We start from the raw sequence: 27,068 nt of genomic DNA on the forward strand, positions 1-27,068 counted from the left end.
GGTCACAGAGAACTTACACACGTGGGGAATGATCGCTAGCGCAGTCCTGGAACCAGCTCTCTAGTTAGTCAATGATGAAAACCTTTGTGGAGAGAAGACTGAGCTGGCCCAGGCTGGCTGTTCTTATATACACAACATACAGTACACTACAAAGGGCCCTACAATCTCATTGTTCATTGGACACAGGAATCTGTCTTCACATTATAACGAAAGGTCATAGGTTGATTCGAACAGGTGGGCTGTGACTATTTCAAACTGCTCAGGTGGGAGGGAATCTCAGGTTTCCCGCCGCATGGATAATGAACTGCAAATACAGTAAATGTCCATAAACTTCTTATAAACATAACTATACGCAGGAGCGATTAATCTCTTTCAAACCAACACCGGAATGTTACTAATAATATACTCTTCCGTTGCATACTAAACACCACTGCTCAAAACCGTGGAGGCGCCGTCACGCAACTGCGAATATGCGCACGCACGGGAGAGAATGTGCAGCGGGCAAGCGCATGGGGTTAGTACAAGGCATCATAGGTCGCTATATTTTTCGACTTTGACAGGGGGGATGTATTTTCATTTGAAGTGCAGTTTTTTTTTTTTTGCAAAACCTGCACATAGGGGTAAATTTACTAAGATGGGAGTTCTATTTAAGATGGGTTGTTGCCCATAGCAACCAATCAGATTTCAGGTATTATCTTCTAGAAGGTGCTAGATAAATGAGAAGTAGAAACAGATTGGTTGCTATGGGCAACATCCCATCTTAAATAGAACTCCCATCTTAGTAAATTTACCCCATAGAATCGATTTTACTATCTTGGAAAGGTGGATTACTGATGAAAAGAAGCCCACAAAGAAATGTTAAAAAAAATTCCGCACACATTTTTATTTTGGGCCATTCGGGTTACAACATGCTAGCATGGGTAAAAAAAAACAGTGGTATTTTCTGAAAATACAAAAAAAAACGAGGCATAATTTGTGTGGGTACCATATTAAAAACCCTATTGATATTGGAATGTGACGGCACAAACGTGTAAACATAACCGCACAATGGTGAGCAAACCCTCAGCAGCAAAGGCTAGCTCCTTCACCCTAACAATCACAGCCAAATATCCACATTAATGGTGGGTACACACTAGGCGATGTGCTCCTTGAGCGACAACACCTAGTGTTTCCCCTCTGCCTGACGGCAGGCATACACACTGTGCAATATCGCTAACAATATCGCACAGTGATATCATGCCAGCTTTGGACGATGAGTCCAAATTGAGCGGCATGTACTGCCGACACCGAGGGTCGTTAACGACCCACAGGGCCGTGCATCGGCCATCGTCAGCTGCATGCATACACACTGGCCCATATAGTAAACTATATTGCCCAGGAGGGGAAAAATTAGCGATATCGTTTATTATATCGCTAAGTGTGTAAGCACCTTAACCTCTTATTCTAAAAATTAGCTTTCCTCAACTATAACCAACATCCTACCTCCTTTTCTTCCCTCCCTCTCACCTGATGCCAATCCTATTATTCTGTGGGCGGTATTCAAATGAAATATCACGCTCGATCTCCTTCCTAAGGTGATCCCTGTTATCGAGCATATGGCGCCCATAGTATCAGGTTTAGCTGCGTAAAGGGTTAGAGCGCCTCGCTACCTTGGCGGTAGCAAGCTGTAATGATGATACCACACCCGTCAGCAGAAACAGAACGGGTTTTGGAGGGGGTAAAGAATTGAATATCGCCCTATGTGTGTTGCTCTCAAAGCAATGATGATCTGTCCCTGTGTCTAGGGTCCCTAACCCACTGCATATATGTGACTATGACAGCAGCGACTGTGTATTTGACTATTACTGTATTACACTATTACTGATTGGAAATGACTAGAATAAATAATTAATCACCAGTCAATTTTAATGTATTTCTTCTTATAATTTCCCAGCATTACACCAACGATCACTTCTAAATGGATGGCGTTCAGTGTAAATGGGAAGATTACAATATCTCCCTACAGGATTTCCAGGTAGATGGAGTTATTATATTCTAATAATGAATGTAAAGTTTATAAAATATATTGTTACTATTAAGTATCTAGTGGTATATTAATTCATATAATGTTATGCTTCGTTGTTACAATGTAGGGTGAAGTTAAGAGAGATGTGAAGATTAAGGAGGAGGATATTCCTACAGAAATCGGCATGTGTGAGTAATAATAACTAAATACAGAATATAGTCACATATTCTCCTTGTTCTGTCACTATTATATATCTCTTATACCCCTTTCACGCCAAAATATTGAGTCCTATCCGGATTTTGGAACATGGTAATACTCTGCACGGGATGCGTTCAAGAACCCGCCGGTCGGGATCCCGGCGGTCGGAATCCCGACACCGGGATCCTGACCGGCACAATCCCGACATATTCTCCCTCTGTGGGTGTCCACGACACCCATAGAGGGAGAATAAATTCGTGTGCCGAGCGTAGCATGGCGAGCGCAGCGAGCCCGCAAGGGGCTGCGTTGTGCTCGCCCCCCTGTCGGGATTGTGCCGGTTGGGATCCCGGTGTCGGTATTCCGACCGGCGGGATCTCGTACTGATCCCATCTGCACCTGTCATTAAAAACGAATGAGAAAATCATATCTGGCTGACAAAATCCATTAGACTCCTCACATAATGTCACTCACTGTGTATTACCAGCCCAGAGATCTGACCAGTATCCCCCCCACACTCTCTGGTGTATCTCATACATCAGGAGCCATCAGCCCCTATTATACTCCTGCTCTCCTCACATCATGTCACTGTGTGTTACCAGCCCAGAGATCTGACCAGTCTCCTCCCCACACTCTCTGGTGTATCTCATACATCAGGAGCCATCAGCCCCTATTATACTCCTGCTCTCCCTCTCACATCATGTCACTGTGTGTTACCAGCCCAGAGACATGACCAGTCTCCTCCCCACACTCTCTGGTGTATCTCATACATCAGGAGCCATCAGCTCCTATTATACTCCTGCTCTCCCCCTCACATCATGTCACTGTGTGTTACCAGCACAGAGATCTGACCAGTCTGCTCCCCACTCTCTCTGGTGTATCTCATACATCAGGAGACATCAGCCTCTATTATACTCCTGCTCTCCTCCTCACATCATGTCACTATGTGTTACCAGCCCAGAGATCTGACCAGTCTCCTCCCCACACTCTCTGGTGTATCTCATACATCAGGAGCCATCAGCCCCTATTATACTCCTGCTCTCCCCTCACATCATGTCACTGTGTGTTACCAGCCCAGAGATCTGACCAGTCTCCTCCACACACTCTCTGGTGTATCTCATACATCAGGAGCCATCAGCCTCTATTATACTCCTGCTCTCCTCCTCACATCATGTCACTGTGTGTTACCAGCACAGAGATCTGACCAGTATCCCCCCCACATTCTCTGGTGTATCTCATACATCAGGAGCCATCAGCCTCTATTATACTCCTGCTCTCCTCCTCACATCATGTCACTGTGTGTTACCAGCCCAGAGCTCTGACCAGTCTCCTCCCCACACTCTCTGGTGTATCTCATACATCAGGAGCCATCAGCCCCTATTATACTCCTGCTCTCCCCTCACATCATGTCACTATGTGTTACCAGCCCAGAGATCTGACCAGTCTCCTCCCCACACTCTCTGGTGTATCTCATACATCAGGAGCCATCAGCTCCTATTACACTCCTGCTCTCCTCCTCACATCATGTCACTGTGTGTTACCAGCACAGAGATCTGACCAGTATCCCCCCGACATTCTCTGGTGTATCTCATACATCAGGAGCCATCAGCCTCTATTATACTCCTGCTCTCCTCCTCACATCATGTCACTGTGTGTTACCAGCCCAGAGATCTGACCAGTCTCCTCCCCACACTCTCTGGTGTATCTCATACATCAGGAGCCATCAGCTCCTATTATACTCCTGCTCTCCTCCTCACATCATGTCACTGTGTGTTACCAGCACAGAGATCTGACCAGTATCCCCCCCACATTCTCTGGTGTATCTCATACATCAGGAGCCATCAGCCTCTATTATACTCCTGCTCTCCTCCTCACATCATGTCACTGTGTGTTACCAGCCCAGAGATCTGACCAGTCTCCTCCCCACACTCTCTGGTGTATCTCATACATCAGGAGCCATCAGCTCCTATTATACTCCTGCTCTCCTCCTCACATCATGTCACTGTGTGTTACCAGCACAGAGATCTGACCAGTATCCCCCCCACATTCTCTGGTGTATCTCATACATCAGGAGCCATCAGCCTCTATTATACTCCTGCTCTCCTCCTCACATCATGTCACTGTGTGATACCAAACCCAGAGATCTGACCAGTATCCCCCCCACACACTCTCTGGTGTATCTCATACATCAGAAGCCATCAGCCCCTATTATACTCCTGCTCTCGCCCTCACATCATGTCACTGTGTGTTACCAACCCAGAGATCTGACCAGTCTCCTCCCCACACTCTCTGGTGTATCTCATACATCAGGAGCCATCAGCCTCTATTATACTCCTGCTCTCCCCCTCACATCATGTCACTATGTGTTACCAGCCCAGAGATCTGACCAGTCTCCTCCCCACACTCTCTGGTGTATCTCATACATCAGGAGCCATCAGCTCCTATTATACTCCTGCTCTCCCCGCTCACATCATGTCACTATGTGTTACCAGCCCAGAGATCTGACCAGTCTCCTCCCCACACTCTCTGGTGTATCTCATACATCAGGAGCCATCAGCCTCTATTATACTCCTGCTCTCCTCACATCATGTCACTGTGTGTTACCAGCCCAGAGATCTGACCAGTATCCCCCCCACACTCTCTGGTGTATCTCATACATCAGGAGCCATCAGCTCCTATTATACTCCTGCTCTCCCCGCTCACATCATGTCACTGTGTGTTACCAGCCCAGAGATCTGACCAGTATCCCCCCCACACTCTCTGGTGTATCTCATACATCAGGAGCCATCAGCCTCTATTATACTCCTGCTCTCCTCACATCATGTCACTGTGTGTTACCAGCCCAGAGATCTGACCAGTATCCCCCCCACACTCTCTGGTGTATCTCATACATCAGGAGCCATCAGCTCCTATTATACTCCTGCTCTCCCCGCTCACATCATGTCACTGTGTGTTACCAGCCCAGAGATCTGACCAGTATCCCCCCCACACTCTCTGGTGTATCTCATACATCAGGAGCCATCAGCCTCTATTATACTCCTGCTCTCCTCACATCATGTCACTATGTGTTACCAGCCCAGAGATCTGACCAGTCTCCTCCCCACACTCTCTGGTGTATCTCATACATCAGGAGCCATCAGCTCCTATTATACTCCTGCTCTCCCCGCTCACATTATGTCACTATGTGTTACCAGCCCAGAGATCTGACCAGTCTCCTCCCCACACTCTCTGGTGTATCTCATACATCAGGAGCCATCAGCTCCTATTATACTCCTGCTCTCCCCACTCACATCATGTCACTGTGTGTTACCAGCCCAGAGATCTGACCAGTATCCCCCCCACACTCTCTGGTGTATCTCATACATCAGGAGCCATCAGCCTCTATTATACTCCTGCTCTCCTCACATCATGTCACTGTGTGTTACCAGCCCAGAGATCTGACCAGTATCCCCCCCACACTCTCTGGTGTATCTCATACATCAGGAGCCATCAGCCCCTATTATACTCCTTCTCTCCTCCTCACATCATGTCACTGTGTGTTCCCAGCCCAGAGATCTGACCAGTCTCCTCCCCACATTCTCTGGTGTATCTCATACATCAGGAGCCATCAGCCCCTATTATACTCCTGCTCTCCCCCTCACATCATGTCGCAGTGTGTTACCAGCACAGAGATCTGACCAGTCTCCTCCCCACACTCTCTGGTGTATCTCATACATCAGGAGCCATCAGCCTCTATTATACTCCTGCTCTCCTCACATCATGTCACTGTGTGTTCCCAGCCCAGAGATCTGACCAGTCTCCTCCCCACACTCTCTGGTGTATCTCATACATCAGGAGCCATCAGCTCCTATTATACTCCTGCTCTCCCCGCTCACATCATGTCACTATGTGTTACCAGCCCAGAGATCTGACCAGTCTCCTCCCCACACTCTCTGGTGTATCTCATACATCAGGAGCCATCAGCCTCTATTATACTCCTGCTCTCCTCACATCATGTCACTGTGTGTTACCAGCCCAGAGATCTGACCAGTATCCCCCCCACACTCTCTGGTGTATCTCATACATCAGGAGCCATCAGCTCCTATTATACTCCTGCTCTCCCCGCTCACATCATGTCACTGTGTGTTACCAGCCCAGAGATCTGACCAGTATCCCCCCCACACTCTCTGGTGTATCTCATACATCAGGAGCCATCAGCCTCTATTATACTCCTGCTCTCCTCACATCATGTCACTATGTGTTACCAGCCCAGAGATCTGACCAGTCTCCTCCCCACACTCTCTGGTGTATCTCATACATCAGGAGCCATCAGCTCCTATTATACTCCTGCTCTCCCCGCTCACATTATGTCACTATGTGTTACCAGCCCAGAGATCTGACCAGTCTCCTCCCCACACTCTCTGGTGTATCTCATACATCAGGAGCCATCAGCTCCTATTATACTCCTGCTCTCCCCACTCACATCATGTCACTGTGTGTTACCAGCCCAGAGATCTGACCAGTATCCCCCCCACACTCTCTGGTGTATCTCATACATCAGGAGCCATCAGCCTCTATTATACTCCTGCTCTCCTCACATCATGTCACTGTGTGTTACCAGCCCAGAGATCTGACCAGTATCCCCCCCACACTCTCTGGTGTATCTCATACATCAGGAGCCATCAGCCCCTATTATACTCCTTCTCTCCTCCTCACATCATGTCACTGTGTGTTCCCAGCCCAGAGATCTGACCAGTCTCCTCCCCACATTCTCTGGTGTATCTCATACATCAGGAGCCATCAGCCCCTATTATACTCCTGCTCTCCCCCTCACATCATGTCGCAGTGTGTTACCAGCACAGAGATCTGACCAGTCTCCTCCCCACATTCTCTGGTGTATCTCATACATCAGGAGACATCGGCCCCTATTATACTCCTGCTCTCCCCCTCACATCATGTCGCAGTGTGTTACCAGCACAGAGATCTGACCAGTCTCCTCCCCACATTCTCTGGTGTATCTCATACATCAGGAGACATCGGCCCCTATTATACTCCTGCACTCCCCCTCACATCATGTCACTGTGTGTTCCCAGCCCAGAGATCTGACCAGTCTCCTCCCCACATTCTCTGGTGTATCTCATACATCAGGAGCCATCAGCTCCTATTATACTCCTGCTCTCGCCCTCATATCATGTCACTGTGTGTTACCAGCCCAGAGATCTGACCAGTCTCCTCCCCACACTCTCTGGTGTATCTCATACATCGGGAGCCATCAGCCCCTATTAGACTCCCGCTCTACCACCCACATCATGTTACTGTGTGTTACTAGCCCAGAGATCTGACCAGTCTCCTCCCCACACTCTCTGGTGTATCTCATACATCAGGAGCCATCAGCCTCTATTACACTCCTGCTCTCCTCCTCACATCATGTCACTGTGTGTTACCAGCCCAGAGATCTGACCAGTCTCCTCCCCACACTCTCTGGTTTATCTCATTCATCAGGAACCATCAGCCCCTATTATATTCCTGCTCTCCCCCTCACATCATGTCACTGTGTGTTACCAGCCCAGAGATCTGACCAGTCTCCTCCCCACACTCTCTGGTGTATCTCATACATCGGGAGCCATCAGCCCCTATTAGACTCCTGCTCTACCACCCACATCATGTCACTGTGTGTTACCAGCCCAGAGATCTAACCAGTCTCCTCCCCACACTCTTTGGTTTATCTCATACATCAGGAACCATCAGCCCCTATTATATTCCTCCTCTCCCCCTCACATCATGTCACTGTGTGTTACCAGCCCAGAGATCTGACCAGTCTCCTCCCCACACTCTCTGGTGTATGTATCTCATACATCAGGTGCCATCAGCCTCTATTACACTCCTGCTCTCCTCCTCACAATATGTCACTCTCCACCTGTAACCTCTCTCCCTCCATCCTCTCTCATTTTTTCCGGCTGCCGGTGCGGTAATATCGTAGTGTAAGTGTGGCCTCACGGCGTGAAGTCACCCCCACCTGCGTGATGATTTGAGCCTATTCTCATCACGCTGGGCAGCCCCCAGCCTATCTCCTGAGTCCTGGCACAAAAAAACATTGTGGGCGCTCTTGGTGACACCTCTGCTCTGCTATTTTGGTGTCACTCCCTCAGATGGTTTCACCCAGTGTGGCCTGCACCCCCCATATGATGCCTCTAATTGTATTACCCTCTTTCCTACCTCCTTCCTTCTTTTCTTCACTCTCGTACGGAATGTAGTGCGCACGCGTGGGGCCAAACTGCGAAAGAATCCAGCAATTTTTTTTGATCGCTAGGCGTACACAAGTTGATTGACAGGATGTGGACGTTTGGGGGTGGTAACTTTCCGTTTACTGGGAGTGCCAGGAAAAAAGCAGAAAACTTTCCCAAGCGTTTTCAGGGAGGGTGTGTGACGTCAGCTCCGGCCCCGAGCAGCCTGTTTCCATCGCACTGTAGGAGCAAGTCCTGGGCTACACACAGACTGGAAAAAACATTCAATGGTGAGTGAGTTGCGAATGGATTTGCAGCTCACCGGCGCCTGCAAAGCTTTTCGCACGGGTGTAGTATGACATTCGGCATACTGAAGACCACCCTTTTCGCATGGCGTACGCAGACTTGCACGGGTCAGTTTTTCACTCTGTCTGGACGGCGACTATCAGATCGCAAACCTCTGCAAATTCGCTGAGGAGCGATCAGGTCTGAATTAGGCCCAATGTAACCACTTCCACCTTCACAACAGCTTTAGAATCAGAACCTTTTACAAATGGATTACCACCAAATGTCTCATCTATGCACTTTTCCCGTCTAGTTCCTCCAGCGCAACAAGGACAAGGTTTTTATTCCAACCTGTTTCTGCCAAATGGGTCTTTCCGGCCTATACTCAATCTCAAGTGCTGAACAGGTATATTTGGGTACCTCGGTTTCATATGGAGACTTTACGTTCCATTATTTTGGTCATGGAGCCAGAGGATTTTATGGTATCCCTGGATATCCAGGATGTTTACCTACATGTTCCTATAGCACTGTCTCATCAGTGCTATCTCAGGTTTGCTATCCTCCAGCAACACTTTCAGTTTCAGGCCCTACCATTTGGACTGGCCACAGCTCCCAGAGTGTTCACCAAAATGATGGTTGTAATGGCGGCTTATCTCCGTCAGCAGGGGATAAGAATTTTTGCATACCTCGACGATTTATTAATGCTGGCGCAGTCTCAGGAATTGCTTCAGTGTCATCTGCAACAGACAATAGCTTGTTTGCCCAATTTATAAGCCAACCGTGTCTCTGCAAAGTCGTCCCTGGTTCCGTCACAATGGATGACTCGCTTGGGGGCTCTGTTAGATTCGAGTCTTCAGAGAGTAATTTTACCTCTGAACAAAATATCCGAGATTCAGTCAAGGATTCAGGAGCTGCTACACAGTCAAAGGGTATCCATTCACGCGGCAATGCGTGTGATGGGATTGATGGTGTCGACATTCGACATGGTGGAGTATGCTCAGTACCACTCAAGACCTCTACAACGTCTGATCCTTTCCAAATGGAATGGGTTACATCAGACAATACAAACTCAGACTATGGTTCTTTCTCTGGAAGTAAAGAGGTAATTAGCCTGGTGTCTACAGACATCCCATCTGGACAAAGGGAGACCCTTTTGGATAGCAGATTGGGAAATTCTGACAACTGATGCCAACCTTCAGGACTGGGGAGCGGTGTAAGGAAGGTGTTGCTTCCAGGGGCAGTGGACCAAGGAAGAAAGTTGCCTGCCAATAAATATATTGGAACTTCGGGCCATATATATATATATGGTCTTTATTCAGGCAAAGGACATACTTCAGGGGAAACCAGTTCAAATCCGCTCAGTCAATGCAAAGGCAGTAGCGTACCTCAACCACCAGGGAGGAACTCGCAGCCAAAATGCAATGAAGGAGGTAAGTCACACGTTAAAGTGGGCAGAACTTCATCATCCAGCCTTGTCCGCAGTGTTCATTCCGGGAGTCCTAAACTGGGAAGCGGATTTTCTCAGTCGACACGCCGTTCATGCAAACGAATGGACTTTACACCCCGAGGTCGTCCATACTCTGGTAGACAAGTGGGGGTCACCGGAGATAGATCTTATGGCGTCCCATCAGAACAACAAAGTTCCCGCATACAGGTCAAGAACAAAGGATACCAAAGCAACCTTTGCGGATGCACTGTCAGTGAGATGGGACATTCGTCTGGCCTATGTGTTTCAACCAATCGCCCTGTTACCCAGGGTGATGCGAAAGGCAAAACAAGGAAGGGGCACCATGATACTAATAGCTCCGGCTTGGCCCAGAAGACATTGGTACACAGATCTGCAGAGGCTGTCGATGGATACTCCATTCCTGCTTCCACAACGTCCAGATCTACTGTCTCTGGGTCCTTGCTATTACAAGCACCTGGATCGACTGTCTTTGATGGCGTGGCTCTTGAGACTTCCATCCTGAAAGCAAGAGGATTCTCACAACAGGTAATTCAAACAATGCTCAGAGCACAGAAACTTTACTCAACTCACATTTATCACCGAATATGGCAAGCCTATATTCAATGGTGCAGTGACCGGAAATTTGACCATAGGTCTTTCAGAGTTTCCAGAGTCCTAGCATTCCTTCAGGCAGGAATGGACAAAGGTTTACGGGTGGCTTCCTTGAGAGTGCAGGTATCAGCATTGACTGTATGGTTCCAAAAGAAAATTGCTAACCTACAAGATGTACGCACTTTTTTGCAGGGAATGCTGCACATTCAACCTCCTTTTGTTCCTGCTACAGTGGGACTTAAGATTAGTCTTAAAGGCACTTCAGGTTGCCCCATTTGAACCACTAAAACAAGTGGATCTTAAATGGTTGATAGCTAAAGTTCTCTTTCTAATGGCTATTGCTTCAGCTAGAAGAGTTTCAGATTTAGGGGCATTGTTATGTCGCCCTACTTTTCTGATTTTTTTTTTTATCTAGATAGAGCGGTTCTCAGAACCAGATCTGGCTATCTTCCGAAGGTGGTGTCTAAATTCCATCTTAATGAAGAAATTGTGGTCCCGGCCTTTCAAGGGCCGGACCTTTCTGTGGGAGATGCATCGTTGGACGTAGTCCGTGCCTTAAGGATCTACATGGATCGTACCAGCGCCATCACAAGAGAGGATGGCCTGCTGACAAGCAGACACTGGCGAGGTGGCTTCAGATGGTGATTTCAGAAGCATATTCTCAAGCTGATCGCCCTATTCTGGCTAATGTCTCTGCTCACTCTACTCGTAAGGCAGGTCCGTCATGGGCAGCACAACAGATATGTAAGGCAGCCACATGGTCTTCCATTAACACATTCATTAGACATTATGCCTTTGATACCTTTTGCCTCTCAGGACGCTGAATTCGGGCGAAGGATTATCCTGTCGAATCAGGAGCGTCCCCACCACTAAAATTGCTTTGAGACATTCCAATGTTATCCTGTGGATAACCTGTGGACCCTGCAGAAGAAATCATCGTTATGGTAGACTTATCGTTGATAACTCAAGTCCACAAGATCCACAGGGATCCCATCCTGATGCATCTGATTTGAGGATTCTTTCACCTACTAACCTCTTCCTTCTTGTATGGAAGGGTGTGCATGTGTGTTCTTCTCGCCTGATTATGGCTCTCTATGATGCTCCTGCCTTGAGCTTTGGAAAACAGTTGATTTGCCTGAGCCAGGAGGCGGGGATATAGGGGACTGGCCCGTTGCATTCTGGGAGGCCGAAAGCTTTAATCATTGGTGCTAATCCGCTGCCGCTACCTCATATCCCAATGTTATCCTGTGGCTCCTGTGGACTTAGGAGAAATAGAGTTATCAACGATAAATCTACCATAATTATTTTTCAAACACAGCCTGTTACATGGCAGTTAGGAGCTGATTGGCTGGTGCTTTATCTCTGTCCACTTTTTTTCCCACCCAAGGCTTAGTAAATACACCCCTTAGTCACTGTTTGTTCTTTGCAGATACTTCCAGCAGCAGCAGATATATACCTGAGAGGTGTCCCAGCTGTCTATATTCACATGATGGTACAATGGAAGATTATAAACTGGATAGACACATCAAGGTACAGGCACTATATACAGTATGTCTCTGTCATTACTTTATGTAGCTTTCTTGGTTCATAGTATTCCTTTGTTTATATTGGGCTAAATATGCCAGTCGCCCTCCCTTGATTTAGCAGATATACATCCCCATTTCCGATACAATTCTAAAATTTAATTCAAAACACTATTCAACACATTCTGTTATATGTACACAAACTACCTTCATCCGTGGTCCCCATATCAGTGAGGAAAGTGCCTTACACTGGCTGTCTCTTCCATCTTTGTCACCACTTTGTATAAGTCTCTCAGAGCGTATAGGGATTCCTTTACAAGCTGGTAACATTTTACTTCTGCCCTAATAATATTGGGATTCAATTAATGTTATTTGCAGCGTTCTTGTTACTAGAGTTGGCATAATCAGCAGATAGATTGTCTTCTCTTCATCATCTTGGAGAAAAGCAAGACTCCGTTCTTGATTAATTACGTGGCTCCATACTAGTTTTCATTTTTAAAGGCTGACTATTGCAGTAGCCAGGAAAATACATGTAGAGGTTTATTTTCAGCAGTGTAACCGGCGGACAGGATGTCGACGCCAGCATCCCGATCTTTAAAATCCCAACAGGACTGTGGTAAATATGCTATCTCCGTCTCCTCTACCCCCTAACCCTCCCTTCCCGCAGCCTAGCCTTAACCTCCCCCTTTAGTGCCTAAACTTCCTCAGGTGGTGCTTAAACCTAACCCCCCCCCCCCCCCCCTGCAGCCCAACCCTAATCCTCCTCCTTAGTGCCTAAATATAACCTCCCCCCCCCTCCCTTGCAGCCAAACCCTAACCTTCCCCGGTTGGTACCTAAACCTAACCTCTGCCCGGTGGTGCCTAACCCTATCCCCCTCGGGTGGCGCCTAGACCTAAATCCCCCCCCCTCACCCCCCCCCCCCCCTCAGCCCTAACCCGCCTGCTATACTTACAGTCTGGATGCCGGCTACGGGGTTCCGGCGTCGGTCTCCTGACCCCGTCGGGATTCCAGCATCAGCATTTTGATGGGTGTTGGGATTCCGGCGTCTGGATTCCGACCGCTGGGATCCCGACAGCCGGTATCTTAACCACATGTTTTTCCCCTTTACCAAAACAGAATAGACCATAATGAAGGGCACTTAGAGAAAGGGTAAAGAAATTAGAGTCGGGGTGACTGTATAGGAACACCAATCTTATCTGGATCTCAGTACGGTCAGTGTTTGCATACATGGCCTATGGAAATACTACATTTAAAAGGGGTGGTCCATTTTTTTGGCATTGCCCTTTAATAACCCGCCTCGCCACAGGAAGCAAACATTCACAGTTGGACCCATTACCTGAGATTGGGAGCTGTCTTGTACTGCTCCTCATGAACAAATTATTTCATCCCTCATTAACGGAGTACCATAGAAATTTACTGAAGTAGGCTGGGATGAATGTAATATTCACTTACAATTGCATCACTGCTGCACTCACAGTCAGATGTCTGCAATTCAACTCCCTCCCGGCCTCAGGTTATAGGATGGGTGAAGGTCTATACTGCAGGAGGCAATTAGGGGAAACAAGGAATTGTGGAGATTACATCATAGTTTTCAATTAAGTTCTCCATTACATGGTAAGAAATTGAACCAGTTAGTTACACAACCAACAGACACTATTCCAATTTCTTAGTAATAGTGTGGGTGTTGTTTAGGAGGAAAATAAGAAGATTGTGGTAGTTGATATTCATCCTGCGATTAAAGGAGAGAATGTGTTTGTGAAGATTAAGGAGGAAGAAATTCCTGCAGATCTCAGCACATGTGAGTAACAATTACCATATAAAGAACTAATTCATACTGTCCTTGTTTATTCATTACATGAGTCTCTTATATCTGGAGAGTGGGGGAGTCAGGAGGCTTTAGTCCCTATTAGATTCTTTTTCTCCTTACATCATGTCACTGTGTGTTACCAGCACAGAGATCTGACCAGTCTCCTCCCCACACTCTCTGGTATATCTCATACATCAGGAGCCATCAGCCCCTATTATACTCCTGCTCTCCTCCTCACATCATGTCACTGTGTGTTACCAGCCCAGAGATCTGACCAGTCTCCTCCCCACACTCTCTGGTGTATCTCATACATTAGGAGCCATCAGCCCCTATTATACTCCTGCACTCCCGCTCACATCATGTCACTGTGTGTTACCAGCCCAGATATCTGACCAGTCTCCTCCCCACATTCTCTGGTGTATCTCATACATCAGGAGTCATCAGCCCCTATTATACTCCTGCTCTCCTCCTCACATCATGTCACTATGTTTTACCAGCCCAGAGATCTGATCAGTCTCCTCCCCACACTCTCTGGTATATATTATACATCAGGAGCCATCAGCTCCTATTATACTCCTGCTCTCCCCCTCATATCATGTCACTGTGTGTTACCAGCCCAGAGATCTGACCAGTCTCCTCCCCATACTCTCTGGTGTATCTCATACATCAGGAGCCATCAGCCCCTATTATACTCCTGCGCTCCTCCTCACATCACGTCACTATGTGTCACCAGCCCAGAGATCTGACCAGTTTCCCCCCACCAACATACCTGACCAATAGGAGAATACCATGTTGGAAATTACCAAGGATGCTCTCTAGGTCAGGCATTCCCAACCATGGTCCTCAAGGTACACCAACAGTACAGGTTTTAGTGATAAACAGGCTGCAGCACAGATGGTTAAATCAAAATAACTGAGCTACTAATTAAGTCACCTGTGCTGAAGCCTGGATATCACTAAAACCTGCACTGTAAGGGCTAAAACACACTACCCGGCTTTTGCCGGCCGGGAAAAAACCGGATGGCTTTTTCCCGTGCCGGCATTGTAGTTAACAGTGTGAGGGGTAGGGTCCCTTCACACTGCACGGCCCCGGCCCAGGTGCCGGGTTGCAGCCGGAACTATCCACTGGAAGGTCCGGCTGCCGGGCCGTCTTTGCAGCCAGTGAACCGTGTGTGTGAAGGGGAGCTTTCACACACAACGGTTTTTTCTCAAGCCGTGTCTGATGCTGCGCATGCGCACAGCATCACACACGGCTCGAAGCCGTCCTGTGTGACAGACTCTGCCGGTTTCTCCCGGATGGCAAAAAGCCGGACAAAGTTTGTCCGGCTTTTTGCCATCCGGGAGAAACCGGCCAGTGTGTTACAGCCCAGAGTGTGCCTTGAGGACCGTGGTTGGGAATGCCTGCTCTAGGTACTGATAACAAGAATGGGAAAATGCTAATGATATCAGATCCTTTAACAGGTACTTACAACCTTTAGGAAGACACATGTATTGTTCTATAATTACTTCACCTCTGTTAGCAACCAAGTACTGGATTTGGCTGTGACTGTTGCAAGGAATACTATTATATGTATGAGAAAGTAATTGAAAGACAATTACATCAGTTGTAAGTGAGTATTAACCTGTGTGGAGCTAGGAGAGAGTGTTTCATACTATGATACGATGTAGTTAGAAGTACTGTTTGTACTTCCTACAGATGGACCCAGTAGGATATTTTCATCAGAGTATCACAGTTCTCCATATTCATACAACTGTACAAGGGATGATTCCAGAGTGGATGAACACATAAAGGTACCAGCAGCACTTTCAATGTGTATTCTTATACACTTTATAGACAAAAGTGATTGGACACACCTCCACCCATCCCCAACCCTTCCCTCCCCACCCCTACCCCAAGCAAGCACAATGATGTGTTCCTGCAGCAGATGCGTTTGTGAAGGTATAAAATGGGTAGATTAGATTAGATCATTTGCTAATGAAATGGCTGGAAGGATCTAAACGGGTTTGAAAAGGGGATCATCTTAGGCCACGCAATGTCATGTTTTCAGGGCGACACTGGACCGGTGTACAGAAGTTCTTATAACCCAGGTATATTGGCCAGCTCAGAGTCCAGATCTAAACCCCATTGAGAACCCCTGGGACGAATTGGAGTGACGGGTGCGTTCTAGACTGAATCGACCTTCTTCAGTGTCACAGTTGGTCTCTGTACTTAAGGCGGAATGGCAAAACATACCGTCTGCTGTTGTCAAGGAACTTGTGGACAGTTGGCCAAGAAGGGTGTCTGCAGTAATCAAGGCACATGTTGGACCTACAAAGTACTGACGTCAATGAAGTCTTGTTGATATATTTGCTGTTAGTGTCCAAACACTTTTGTCTACATAGTCTAGAATATTCTATTTTACTTTTCTATTTATTTACTGAATGTTTGTGGAAGAAGTGAAATCATGAATGAGTATGACTGTTTTGACCACGTTATATCTTATGCAGTATATACTTCGTTGAAAATAAAATCTGATTGAATATGTTTTTATCTATTAAGTAAAATAATTATTACCCTTCATTTATTTTCCTTGAAATACCCCATGGCAGCCGTCCACAGTTGGGGTAACACCTTGGTCAGCTGAGTAGAGACAGGATATGGAAACATCCCCCAGTTGTGGTCACAGACAGACCAGACTTAAGTAGTGTTCCTGAGGAGTCATGACGTTTCATAAAAGTAACTTTCCATTTCACTATCCATTGGACCAGTGGGTGTCCATCTTCTAGTGTAGTGTTGGGGAACCTTTGACACTCCAGCTGTTTTGCTATTTGGCAAAAACTGTAGCAGGGCATGCTGGGATGTGTAGTTCAACAACAGCTGGAGTGCCAAAGGTTCCCCATCACTGTTCCAGTGCATGCATTGTGCTTGTATACAGACTGGCTACACCTGCATCAATTTTAGGTACTGACCACCAAGTAGAAGCAGCTTCATCCTCGAAGACATACAAACAGTTAATTCTCTGAAGATTAAATTGACGTCAGTCCATTGGTTCCCATTTTAATAAGATATTTAATAAGCTGGTGTATAAGAAACCCTCTGCTTTTTATTTGATGATCCGCAAAGAAGAATTCCTGGAGAGAAGCAGAGCCTGGGTATATCGTCTGTCCCCATTGCTTTTGTTAATATATTTAAGTAGAACATTAAGAAATTCAGTGAGTGATAAATGGTCTTTGACTATTTACCAGTGTCTCCTGGCTCATTATTATTAGATGACCAATCATGCTCAATAAGAGCACCCAGGGACCCGCCGCCACCAGAGGGCAGGATGTATGATGTATCGCAAGACAATGCTTTTGTTCACATTGTGCCATTTTTATTAATGCAGGTATAGAAACCCACTGGGATAGCTCTTCTGATACAGAGCTGTCCCTGCAAAGAATTGACTTCTGGGTTTGTGACCCAGAAGTCCTAAAGCGCATGTGTGGGCATTGGCCAGTGTATGTACAAGCCCCAGGGGACGGAGATGGATCCGAAAGATCCCTCTCCAGGAAATTCTTGCGAAAAGAAGTCCATAGGGGGGTATGTACTAAACAGTGATAAAAGTGGAGAAATGAGCCAGTGGAGAAGTTGCCCATGGCAACCAGTCACCTGCTCTGTATACTTTTATAATATGCAAATTATAAATGTTACGTCAATGCTGATTGGTTGCCATGGGCAACTTCTCCACTGGCTCACTTCTCCACTTTTATCACTGCTTAGTAAATGTCCCCCTAAGTCTTCTTTAGGCAACAGCATACCTATTGGGCTTATGCTTTAAAAAGTTACGCTTTTCAGAGCTTGCTGCATACCGGCACATTGCAGGCTTTTTTTTCAAATACATATGGCGATCTATGGGCCTGATTCAGATTTGTAAGTAAAGCAAATAAAGCCAGTAACCTTGTGTCTGAAACAAACCACGTTGCCATACAAGGGGAGCAGTTACATTTAAATTTTTTCTATGCAGGGTAAATAACAGCTTCTTTTGCATGTAGCCCACAAATGTTAGACAGCTTTATTTTTACACTGCAATTTAGATTTCAGTTTGAACACACCCCACCCAAATCTAACTCTCTCTGCACATCTTATATCTGTCTCCCCTGCAGTGCACATGGTTTTGCCCAACTGCTAACAAAAATCCTGCTGCGATCAACCCCCCATGCCTTATATGTGTTGGGTAAACCTCAGAAAACAGCATTTTTTTGGAGGTTTTACTACGGTTTTATGAATGATACATCCCACCCAGAAGGAGAAGGCTGTACATTATCTATGTCTACATATATACAGTAGTGATGTGCACCGGACATTTATCGGGTTTTGTGTTTTGGTTTTGGATTCGGACGCGTTTTGGCAAAACCACCCTGAAATTTGTTTGTCGGATTCGGGTGTGTTTTGGATTCGGGTGTTTTTTTTTACAAAAAACCCTCAAAAACAGCTTAAATCATAGAATTTGGGGGTCATTTTGATCCCATAGTATTATTAACCTCAATAACCATAATTTCCAGTCTATTCTGAACACCTCACACCTCACAATATTATTTTTAGTCCTAAAATTTGCACCGAGGTCACTGGATGACTAAGCTAAGCGACACAAGTGGCCGACACAAACACCTGGCCCATCTAGGAGTGGCACTGCAGTGTCAGACAGGATGGCAGATTTAAAAAATAGTCCCCAAACAGCACATGATGCAAAGAAAAAAAGAGGTGCACCAAGGTCGCTGGATGGCTATGCTAAGCGACACAAGTGGCCGACACAAACACCTGGCCCATCTAGGAGTGGCACTGCAGTGTCAGACAGGATGGCAGATTTAAAAAATAGTCCCCAAACAGCACATGATGCAAAGAAAAAAAGAGGTGCACCAAGGTCGCTGGATGGCTAAGCTAAGCGACACAAGTGGCCAACACAAACACCTGGCCCATCTAGGAGTGGCACTGCAGTTTTCTAGCGAGAGGATGAGTGCTTCCATTCTCATGTGAATCTGAACCACTAGCCATGAACATAGGCCAGGGCCTCAGCCGTTCCTTGCCACTGCGTGTCGTAAATGGCATATTGGCAAGTTTACGCTTCTCATCAGACGCTTTTAATTTTGATTTTTGGGTCATTTTACTGAACTTTTGTAGTATACTTGACGACACAGAGGTAGAGCAGTGGACTACTGTACCGTACTGCTATATATTATATACTGGTGGTCAGCAAAATTATGCACTGTCCTCCTACTATATATACTGCGCACAACAACTAAAATGCACCACAGGTATAGAATCTAGATGGATAGTATACTTGACGACACAGAGGTAGGTAGAGCAGTGGCCTACTGTGCCGTACTGCTATATATTATATACTGGTGGTCAGCAAAATTATGCACTGTCCTCCTACTATATATACTCCGCACAACAACTAAAATGCACCACAGGTATGGATGGATAGTATACATGACAACACAGAGGTAGGTAGAGCAGTGGCCTACTGTACCGTACTGCTATATATTATATACTGGTGGTCAGCAAAATTATGCACTGTCCTCCTACTATATATACTGCGCACAACAACTAAAATGCACCACAGGTATGGCTGGATAGTATACTTGACGACACAGAGGTAGGTAGAGCAGTGGCCTACTGTACCGTACTGCTATATATTATATACTGGTGGTCAGCAAAATTATGCACTGTCCTCCTACTATATATACTGTGCACAACAACTAAAATGCACCACAGGTATGGATGGATAGTATACTTGACGACACAGAGGTAGGTAGAGCAGTGGACTACTGTACCGTACTGATATAATACTGGTGGTCACTGGTCAGCAAAATTCTGCACTGTCCTCCTACTATATACTACAATGCAGCACAGATATGGAGCGTTTTTCATGCAGAGAATGTATAATACTGGTGGTCACTGGTCAGCAAAACTCTGCACTGTCCTCCTACTATATAATACTGGTGGTCCCCAGTCCCCACAATAAAGCACACTGAGCACAGATATTTGCAGCACACTGAGCACAGATATGGAGCATTTTTCAGGCAGAGAACGTAGATATTTTCAGCACAATGAGCACAGATATTTGCGAGCACACTGAGCACAGATATTTGCAGCACACTGAGCACAGATATTTGCAGCACACTGAACACAACTGAGAGAACACTGCTCATCCTCTCCCTATCATCTCCAATGCACGAGTGAAAATGGCGGCGACGCGCGGCTCCTTGTATAGAATCCGAATCTCGCGAGAATCCGACAGCGGGATGATGACGTTCGGGCGCGCTCGGGTTAACCGAGCAAGGCGGGAGGATCCGAGTCTGCCTCGGACCCGTGTAAAATGGGTGAAGTTCGGGGGGGTCCGGATTCCGAGGAACCGAACCCGCTCATCACTAATATACAGTATGTGTTATAGCTCTGTTTTTACATAATACCCTATCCTGCGTCCAGGAAATACAAATACCTAGGTAAGCACTTCTTAGAGGCGTTTTTAAATTAAGGGGCACATTTATCAATCCTTGGAGAGTGATAAATAGCACAGTGACAAAGTACCAACCAATCGGGTCCTAATTGTCAATTTTCAAACCCAGCCTGTAACATGGCAGTTAGGAGCTGATTGGTTGGTATTTTATCACCGTGCAATTAATCACTCTCCAAGGCTTGATAAATGTGCCCCTTAATTTAAAAACGCCTCTAAGAAGTGCTTACCTACTGTAGGTAGGGGCATTTTAGCTATTTTGGGAGTGGGCACCTTCTCCATGTAGAAATCCGCCTTGTTAGCCAGAGTTGAATAGTTTACCTGCTGGCCAGAGCAGAGAGCAACCCAGAAGTGACATCATTAAGAGCTGAGGACTTCTTCAGGAGAACTCCAACACTATTGTTACTACTTGTATGAAGAAACTAGGATCTCCTTGGAGCCAGCGCTGTCCTGGCTTTCACTCCCGGAGTTGCAACATAGGAGTCATCCAAACTGGACGGCTACAAGTAGAAACAACGCACCACACGTGCCTGTCTTTTGCAGCTGAGAGGCAGGAAAAGCATCACAAAATCTGGAGAATATAATGGATGTGGTGCTGCCAACTTGGATTGGTGCCACCCAGAGCAGAGGCTTATGGGTAAATTTACTAATGTTTCTAAAACAGAGAATTGGTGATGTTGCCCATAGCAACCAATCAGGTACTGTCTATCATTTTCTAAAAGGCAATAGAGAAATGATAGCATCTGATTGGTTGTGATAGGCAATATCACCAATTCTCTGTTTTAGAAGCTTTAGTAAATTTACCCCTTAGAGCAGTGGTTCCCAATCTTTTTTGAATCACGGCGCCCTAGAGTACAAGAATTTTTTTTTCACGGCACCCCTAGGCCAAAAGTTTCTTATTGAGAAATGTAGAGAAAGATAATAAATTGTGTTTATATGTCATCCTTAGGTTCAGTTATATGGTGAGTGATAAGATGTGTTTCGGTTTGTTCATATATTTTATGATTGACAGCCACCAGCACTAGTTTTGCCTATTACATTGACAATAAAAATTTGAATTGGTCTTGGACCACCAACCCAGGGCACCCCTGCAAGTGTCCCGAGGCACCCCAGGGTGCCACGGCACACAGTTTGGGAACCTCTGCCTTAGAGTATAAGGCACTGGTGGTTTTCTCAGGGACCCTCCGCAAGGAGGGTTTGGCTTCACTGCACCTAGTCCACTGGTGGCGGCACTCTAGGTTGCTAGAGTGACAGGCTGGTAGTCAATAGAAGTGTCAACAGGCTCAGGTCTGGTGCATGTTATGCAAAAAAAATTGATTCAAAGTAGCAGAATGGAGAATAATCAGGAGTCACTCCGGGTCAGAACCAGGAATCACAGATGCGGTGCCAAGGGAGCAGACGGAGAGTAGTAAAACAGATCAGGTCAATATTCAGGTACAACAATCATATATTGGGGAAGAGCTGGATATCAGGCAAGCGTAATACTCTGCCAGTGACACTAACTGCCAGAGTAGTTTAATTATCCTGAAATCTTTGAATCTGGCGCCAGTGCCTACCTGATGTCTGTAGTCACACGAGAGCAAGTACAGACTGGCAGAGAAGCCGCACACCTGCTTCTATAAAATAGCCTGAGGAACCGGCAAAAGAGAGGTGTACAAAGCCAAGTGAGGCACCAGCTTATCGGAGGAGCAGAGCAGGGACCAGGGCCGTTGGACCCGGTAAGAGCCCACGATAAACCTTCTGAGGTGTCTATTTTTTATGTCTTTACTCAACTAAATAAGGGGATTTTTGTTTCTAACCTGTAATCCTTTTCTCGGAGTCCATGGAGGACACTGGTTACCCTGGGTATAGTGGGTGCAGGATCCTGGGCACCAAACAGTTAATTTATTTGCCCCCTGTAACACAGGTTCCTCCTCCTCTATGCCCCACTCCCAGCCTAGGAATCCTGTTACGTAAACAAGCCCCAAGGATAGGGAGAAGGAGGTGAGTAGAGAGAAAGAAACCGACACCTCAGGTGGAGGAGAGCCATGGAGCCGCCAGGACCTGAGGAAGTGGGAGGTGGATGCAGCACGTCAGTGACATTAGCTCTGCCTGTATTATCTATTGATGCGGGTGGTGAGGCAGGCTTTTCTGTTGGAATTACTGTACTGTGGAGGAGGTGGAACGAGTTTCACCTACCATTACAGGTGGTGGACAACTCTGTTCCACCCCATCTCCGTCCCCACTTTAACCCCTGTCCAGTAGACAGATAAGTCAAAGTTAAAAGAGAATGTCACAGATATCCAATTACATTTTTTAGTCCATTCTCCAGTAAATATTAAAATAATTAATAAAAAATAATAAAAAATAAAAAATTTATTTTTAGACATGATGTGAATTTATTCATTTTATGTTTTCTTTGTTTATTTTTAGGAAGAAAACCTGAATGTTGTAATAGTTGATGTTGTACAAGAGAATGAGAGGAGAGATGAGACTTGTGGGAAGATTAAGGAGGAGGAAATTCTTGCAGATACCAGCACAGGTGATTAGTAATCACTAAATACAGAAAAAAGTACAGTAGATGTGCGAGAATGGGTAACAAGAGGGGTGATAGGACCATTACAGAGGAAATTAAGGTTACACGGATAAGAAGGGGTAGATGTGGGGTTATGTAGATAAGGAGGGGTAGATGTGAGGTTACGTGGATAAGGAAGGGTAGATGTGAGGTTGCATGGATAAGGAGGAGTAGATGTGAGGTTACATGGATAAGAAGAGTAGATGTGAGGTTACATGGATAAGGAGGAGTAGATGTGAGATTACATGGATAAGGAGGAGTAGATGTGAGATTACATGGATAAGGAGGAGTAGATGTGAGGTTACATGGATAAGGAGGAGTAGATGTGAGATTACATGGATAAGGAGGAGTAGATGTGAGGTTACATGGATAAGAAGAGTAGATGTGAGGCTACATGGATAAGGAGGAGTAGATGTGATGTTACATGGATAAGGAGGACTAGATGTGATGTTACATGGATAAGGAGGAGTAGATGTGAGGTTACATGGATAAGAAGAGTAGATGTGAGGTTACATGGATAAGAAGGGGTAGATGTGGGGTTATGTAGATAAGGAGGGGTAGATGTGGAGTTATGTAGATAAGGAGAGGTAGATGTGAGGTTACGTGGTAAGGAAGGGTAGATGTGAGGTTGCATGGATAAGGAAGAGTAGATGTGAGGTTATATGGATAAGGAGGAGTAGATGTGAGATTACATGGATAAGAAGAGTAGATGTGAGATTACATGGATAAGAAGAGTAGATGTGAGGTTACATGGATAAGGAGGACTAGATGTGATGTTACATGGATAAGAAGAGTAGATGTGAGGTTACATGGATAAGGAGGACTAGATGTGATGTTACATGGATAAGAAGAGTAGATGTGAGGTTACATGGATAAGGAGGACTAGATGTGATGTTACATGGATAAGGAGGAGTAGATGTGAGGTTACATGGATAAGGAAGAGTAGATGTGAGGTTAAATGGATAAGAAACCTCATGTAATGTGGTATCCTGTCTTTGGTGTGGACAAAAGGCGGCCGTGCGGGATCCCAGGCCAAACGCGGATGTTTTTTTAAAGGGGCAATCCCTTACAAGGCAAAACCATGCCTTGTAAGTGATTGCCCGTTTAAAAAACCATTCGAGTTCGTCTGGCACCCCACACGGCTGCCGAACTCGGGCGTCATTACATTTGCCCCTGTGTAATAGATAAAGCATTGTAACTTGCAGGAGAGTCTCGGATGACTTTGGTCTACAAGTCGCGGGATGATGCCTATGGAACTTGACGGATTGGTAGCGTGGTGACAATTAGAAAAACTCGACAATTCGACTGCCTAATTACATTGTAAACATTAGTTGTTAGAAGTCACTAGAGTTTCACATAATTTGTCCTATATAAGCCTTGTTTTTGCAGATTACATTTTGATAGGAGATACATTTAGGTGATGATGAGAGAGGAGAGGAGTGTTTTTGTGTTTGGTGGATTCTTTTGTGAGATATTGTGAATACTGCTTGATTTGTCTGTGTATTTCTGTGTGTTTTTACTTTTTTTATGCACTTTTTTTGGTCCCTGTCTCTAGTGTCTGTTTGTATGTCCTGTGTTATTTGTGTGTGAGTGCTGTGTGCCCTTATTTGTTCTGTTTTTATTTTTTGATTGTTACTTGATGGTTGTTTTTTTCTGTAGAATTTTGAGTGGGAGGGGTTGGAAGCAGAGTTTAGTGAGGAGAAAAAGGAGGTTGGAGGACCCCAAGAGGCAATGGAGTAGGAATCATAGGAGGCTGAGGAGGCCGAGGAGGAACGTGTAACAATGCAACCTCATATAGGCCTCCTTATCCATGTGGGCTCACATCCACCCCTCCTCATCCATGTGACCGTCGTTACCCATGTAAGCTCACATTTACCCCTCCTTGCCCATGTAAGCTCTCACCTACCCCTCCTTATCCGTGTCCCTAATCTACCCTTCCATATCCATGTAGCCTTGCATCTACCCCTCCTTGTTCACATCTACCGCTCTTTATACATGTAAACTCACATCTACCCCTACTTATCCATGTCCCTAATCTACCTCTCCTTATCCAAGTAACCTCACATCTACCCCTCCTTACCCATGTAATCTCACATCTACCCCTCCTTATCCGTGTCTCTAGTCTCCTCCTTATCCATATAACCTCACATCTACCCCTCCTTATCTGTGTAACCTCACATCTACTCCTCCTTATCCATGTGAACTTGCATCTATGGCTCATTATACATGTAACCACACATCTACCCTTCCTTATCCATGTAACCTCACATCTACCCATCCTAATCCATGTGATCTCCCATCTACCTTTCCTTACCTATGTAACCTCATATCTGCCCTCCTAAGCAATATCACTACATCACAGGGTTCAATTAAGTGAATTATATATAATGAAATAAAATGTTTAATTTATATTATGTACATATATTTTTTGGTTTGCCTATTTTTGGCAAGCACAGAGAATGCTATTTCTTTTGTTGTATTTCTTTTGTTCTTTTTTTCTTTTAGAGGGAGAAGAGGAGTCAGGAAGTCAGTGTACACCGGGCAAAACTAAGTCAGGACGCAATGTCAGATTTAGTTATGAGGAGAACTGTGCCCTGGTCCATAGCATTGTTCCAGTCTATGAACGGATTCTGGGCACCCTGGCACACAGAACATCTTTACCCAGGAAAAAACAGCTGTGGCAATCTGTGTGTGACGCTGTCAACTCAGTGAGGTACGTGAAGAGGAATGTGGACAACTGCCGCAAGCGTTTCTCCGACATCAAGCGCAGACTCAAGGAGAAGCTGGCAGAGGAGAGCAGGGCAGCGGCAGTGACTGGTGGATACCCGCCACCCAGATTGGAGTTCTGCTCTTATGAGGAGGAGCTGCGCCAAATCATACCGCCGGAGGTCCTACCTGTCCTCCACGTTGTGGATACTGATAGGCCGCTCTTACAGTCACAGCCTAGTGAGTAACAAACACTTTTTCACATAACATGTTTTTTATTATTCTTATTCTTATTATAGTTGTTACTATTATTTTTGTTGTTGTTGTTGTTATTATTATTAATCTGAAAAAAATATTAAATTGAAATCTTTTTATTGAGCTTGGTTAATGGTAGCTTTTTTTTGTCCTTTGGTTCTACCCCTATTTTTAATTGTCTAATAGTCCCAAAAATTGCTCTTTAACTGTATATTCCTGTTTCTTAATGTTTTGTCTTCTTTTAACAGCTCCTCCACCCAGGCGTAAAGCTCCATCTAAACAGCCACAACCTTCCCTGGAGGATAAAGAACATAATGCTGGTGAATAGTCCTAAAAATAAAATGTTCAACACATACGTTATATAGTTGTTTTAATAATATTTATAGAAATGAACAAACTCATGTCTTGCGAAAAAAAAAAAGTTTTAAATTACAAAAAAAGCAAAAGGACACATTAAATAATGTTGCTGCTGCACAAAACTCACCCGCCCCCCCCTTCCCACACACTTTTTTTTTTTTTTTTTTTTAATAAAAAACATCACAATAATGTCAATGGTATTGGGGTCTTTTTAAGACAAAAGTTTAGTTTTTTTTACCGTACACAAACGAAGGTACAATACAGAGGCCAAACACAGTACCCATATAACAAAAATAAAAAGAAACAGCAGAGAATAAAAAAAAAGAATAAACCCTTGAGGCCAGTGCTCACCGGTAGATGTGGGGAGAGATTTGTGTTGAGCGAACCGCTCAGCACCCATCTCTCCCGCCGCTCAGCACATCGCGATGTGTGCTGAGCGTGTGAAGGGAGACGGGGGGGCCGCTCATTTCACCCAGCGGGTGAAATGAGCGACCCGCTAGATTGGCCTGCACGGCAGGCCAATCTAGCACCAGCGATAGCGATGCGCGGGGCTGCGCATCGCTATCGCTGTAGGTGGTACACACGGAGCGATCAGGCTTAAAATCTAAGCAATCTAGTCAGATTGCTTAGATTTTAAGCAGCG

The 27,068-nt window shown here is 45.6% G+C and overlaps 1 protein-coding gene across 3 annotated transcripts in view; it reads left to right on the forward strand.

Annotated features, from left to right (window-relative positions):
• LOC135054870 (myb-related transcription factor, partner of profilin-like) overlaps nucleotides 1–27,068 on the forward strand; it is a 149,525-nt gene that overhangs the window by 117,526 nt on the left and 4,931 nt on the right. For 2 of the 3 annotated variants that reach the window (XM_063958282.1, XM_063958281.1), the window contains exons 2-9: nucleotides 1,934–2,014; nucleotides 2,133–2,193; nucleotides 12,177–12,277; nucleotides 13,964–14,069; nucleotides 15,774–15,868; nucleotides 22,966–23,074; nucleotides 25,613–26,053; nucleotides 26,317–26,388. In XM_063958282.1, the coding sequence (XP_063814352.1) occupies nucleotides 1,958–2,014; nucleotides 2,133–2,193; nucleotides 12,177–12,277; nucleotides 13,964–14,069; nucleotides 15,774–15,868; nucleotides 22,966–23,074; nucleotides 25,613–26,053; nucleotides 26,317–26,388 (1,042 nt within the window). In that variant the 5' untranslated portion in view covers nucleotides 1,934–1,957. The remainder of the gene's footprint in view (nucleotides 1–1,933; nucleotides 2,015–2,132; nucleotides 2,194–12,176; nucleotides 12,278–13,963; nucleotides 14,070–15,773; nucleotides 15,869–22,965; nucleotides 23,075–25,612; nucleotides 26,054–26,316; nucleotides 26,389–27,068) is intronic. The other variant, XM_063958284.1, reaches the window with a different exon arrangement.

This window comes from Pseudophryne corroboree, chromosome 3, assembly GCF_028390025.1.
Source record: "Pseudophryne corroboree isolate aPseCor3 chromosome 3, aPseCor3.hap2, whole genome shotgun sequence".
Taxonomy (NCBI): Eukaryota; Metazoa; Chordata; class Amphibia; order Anura; family Myobatrachidae; genus Pseudophryne; species Pseudophryne corroboree.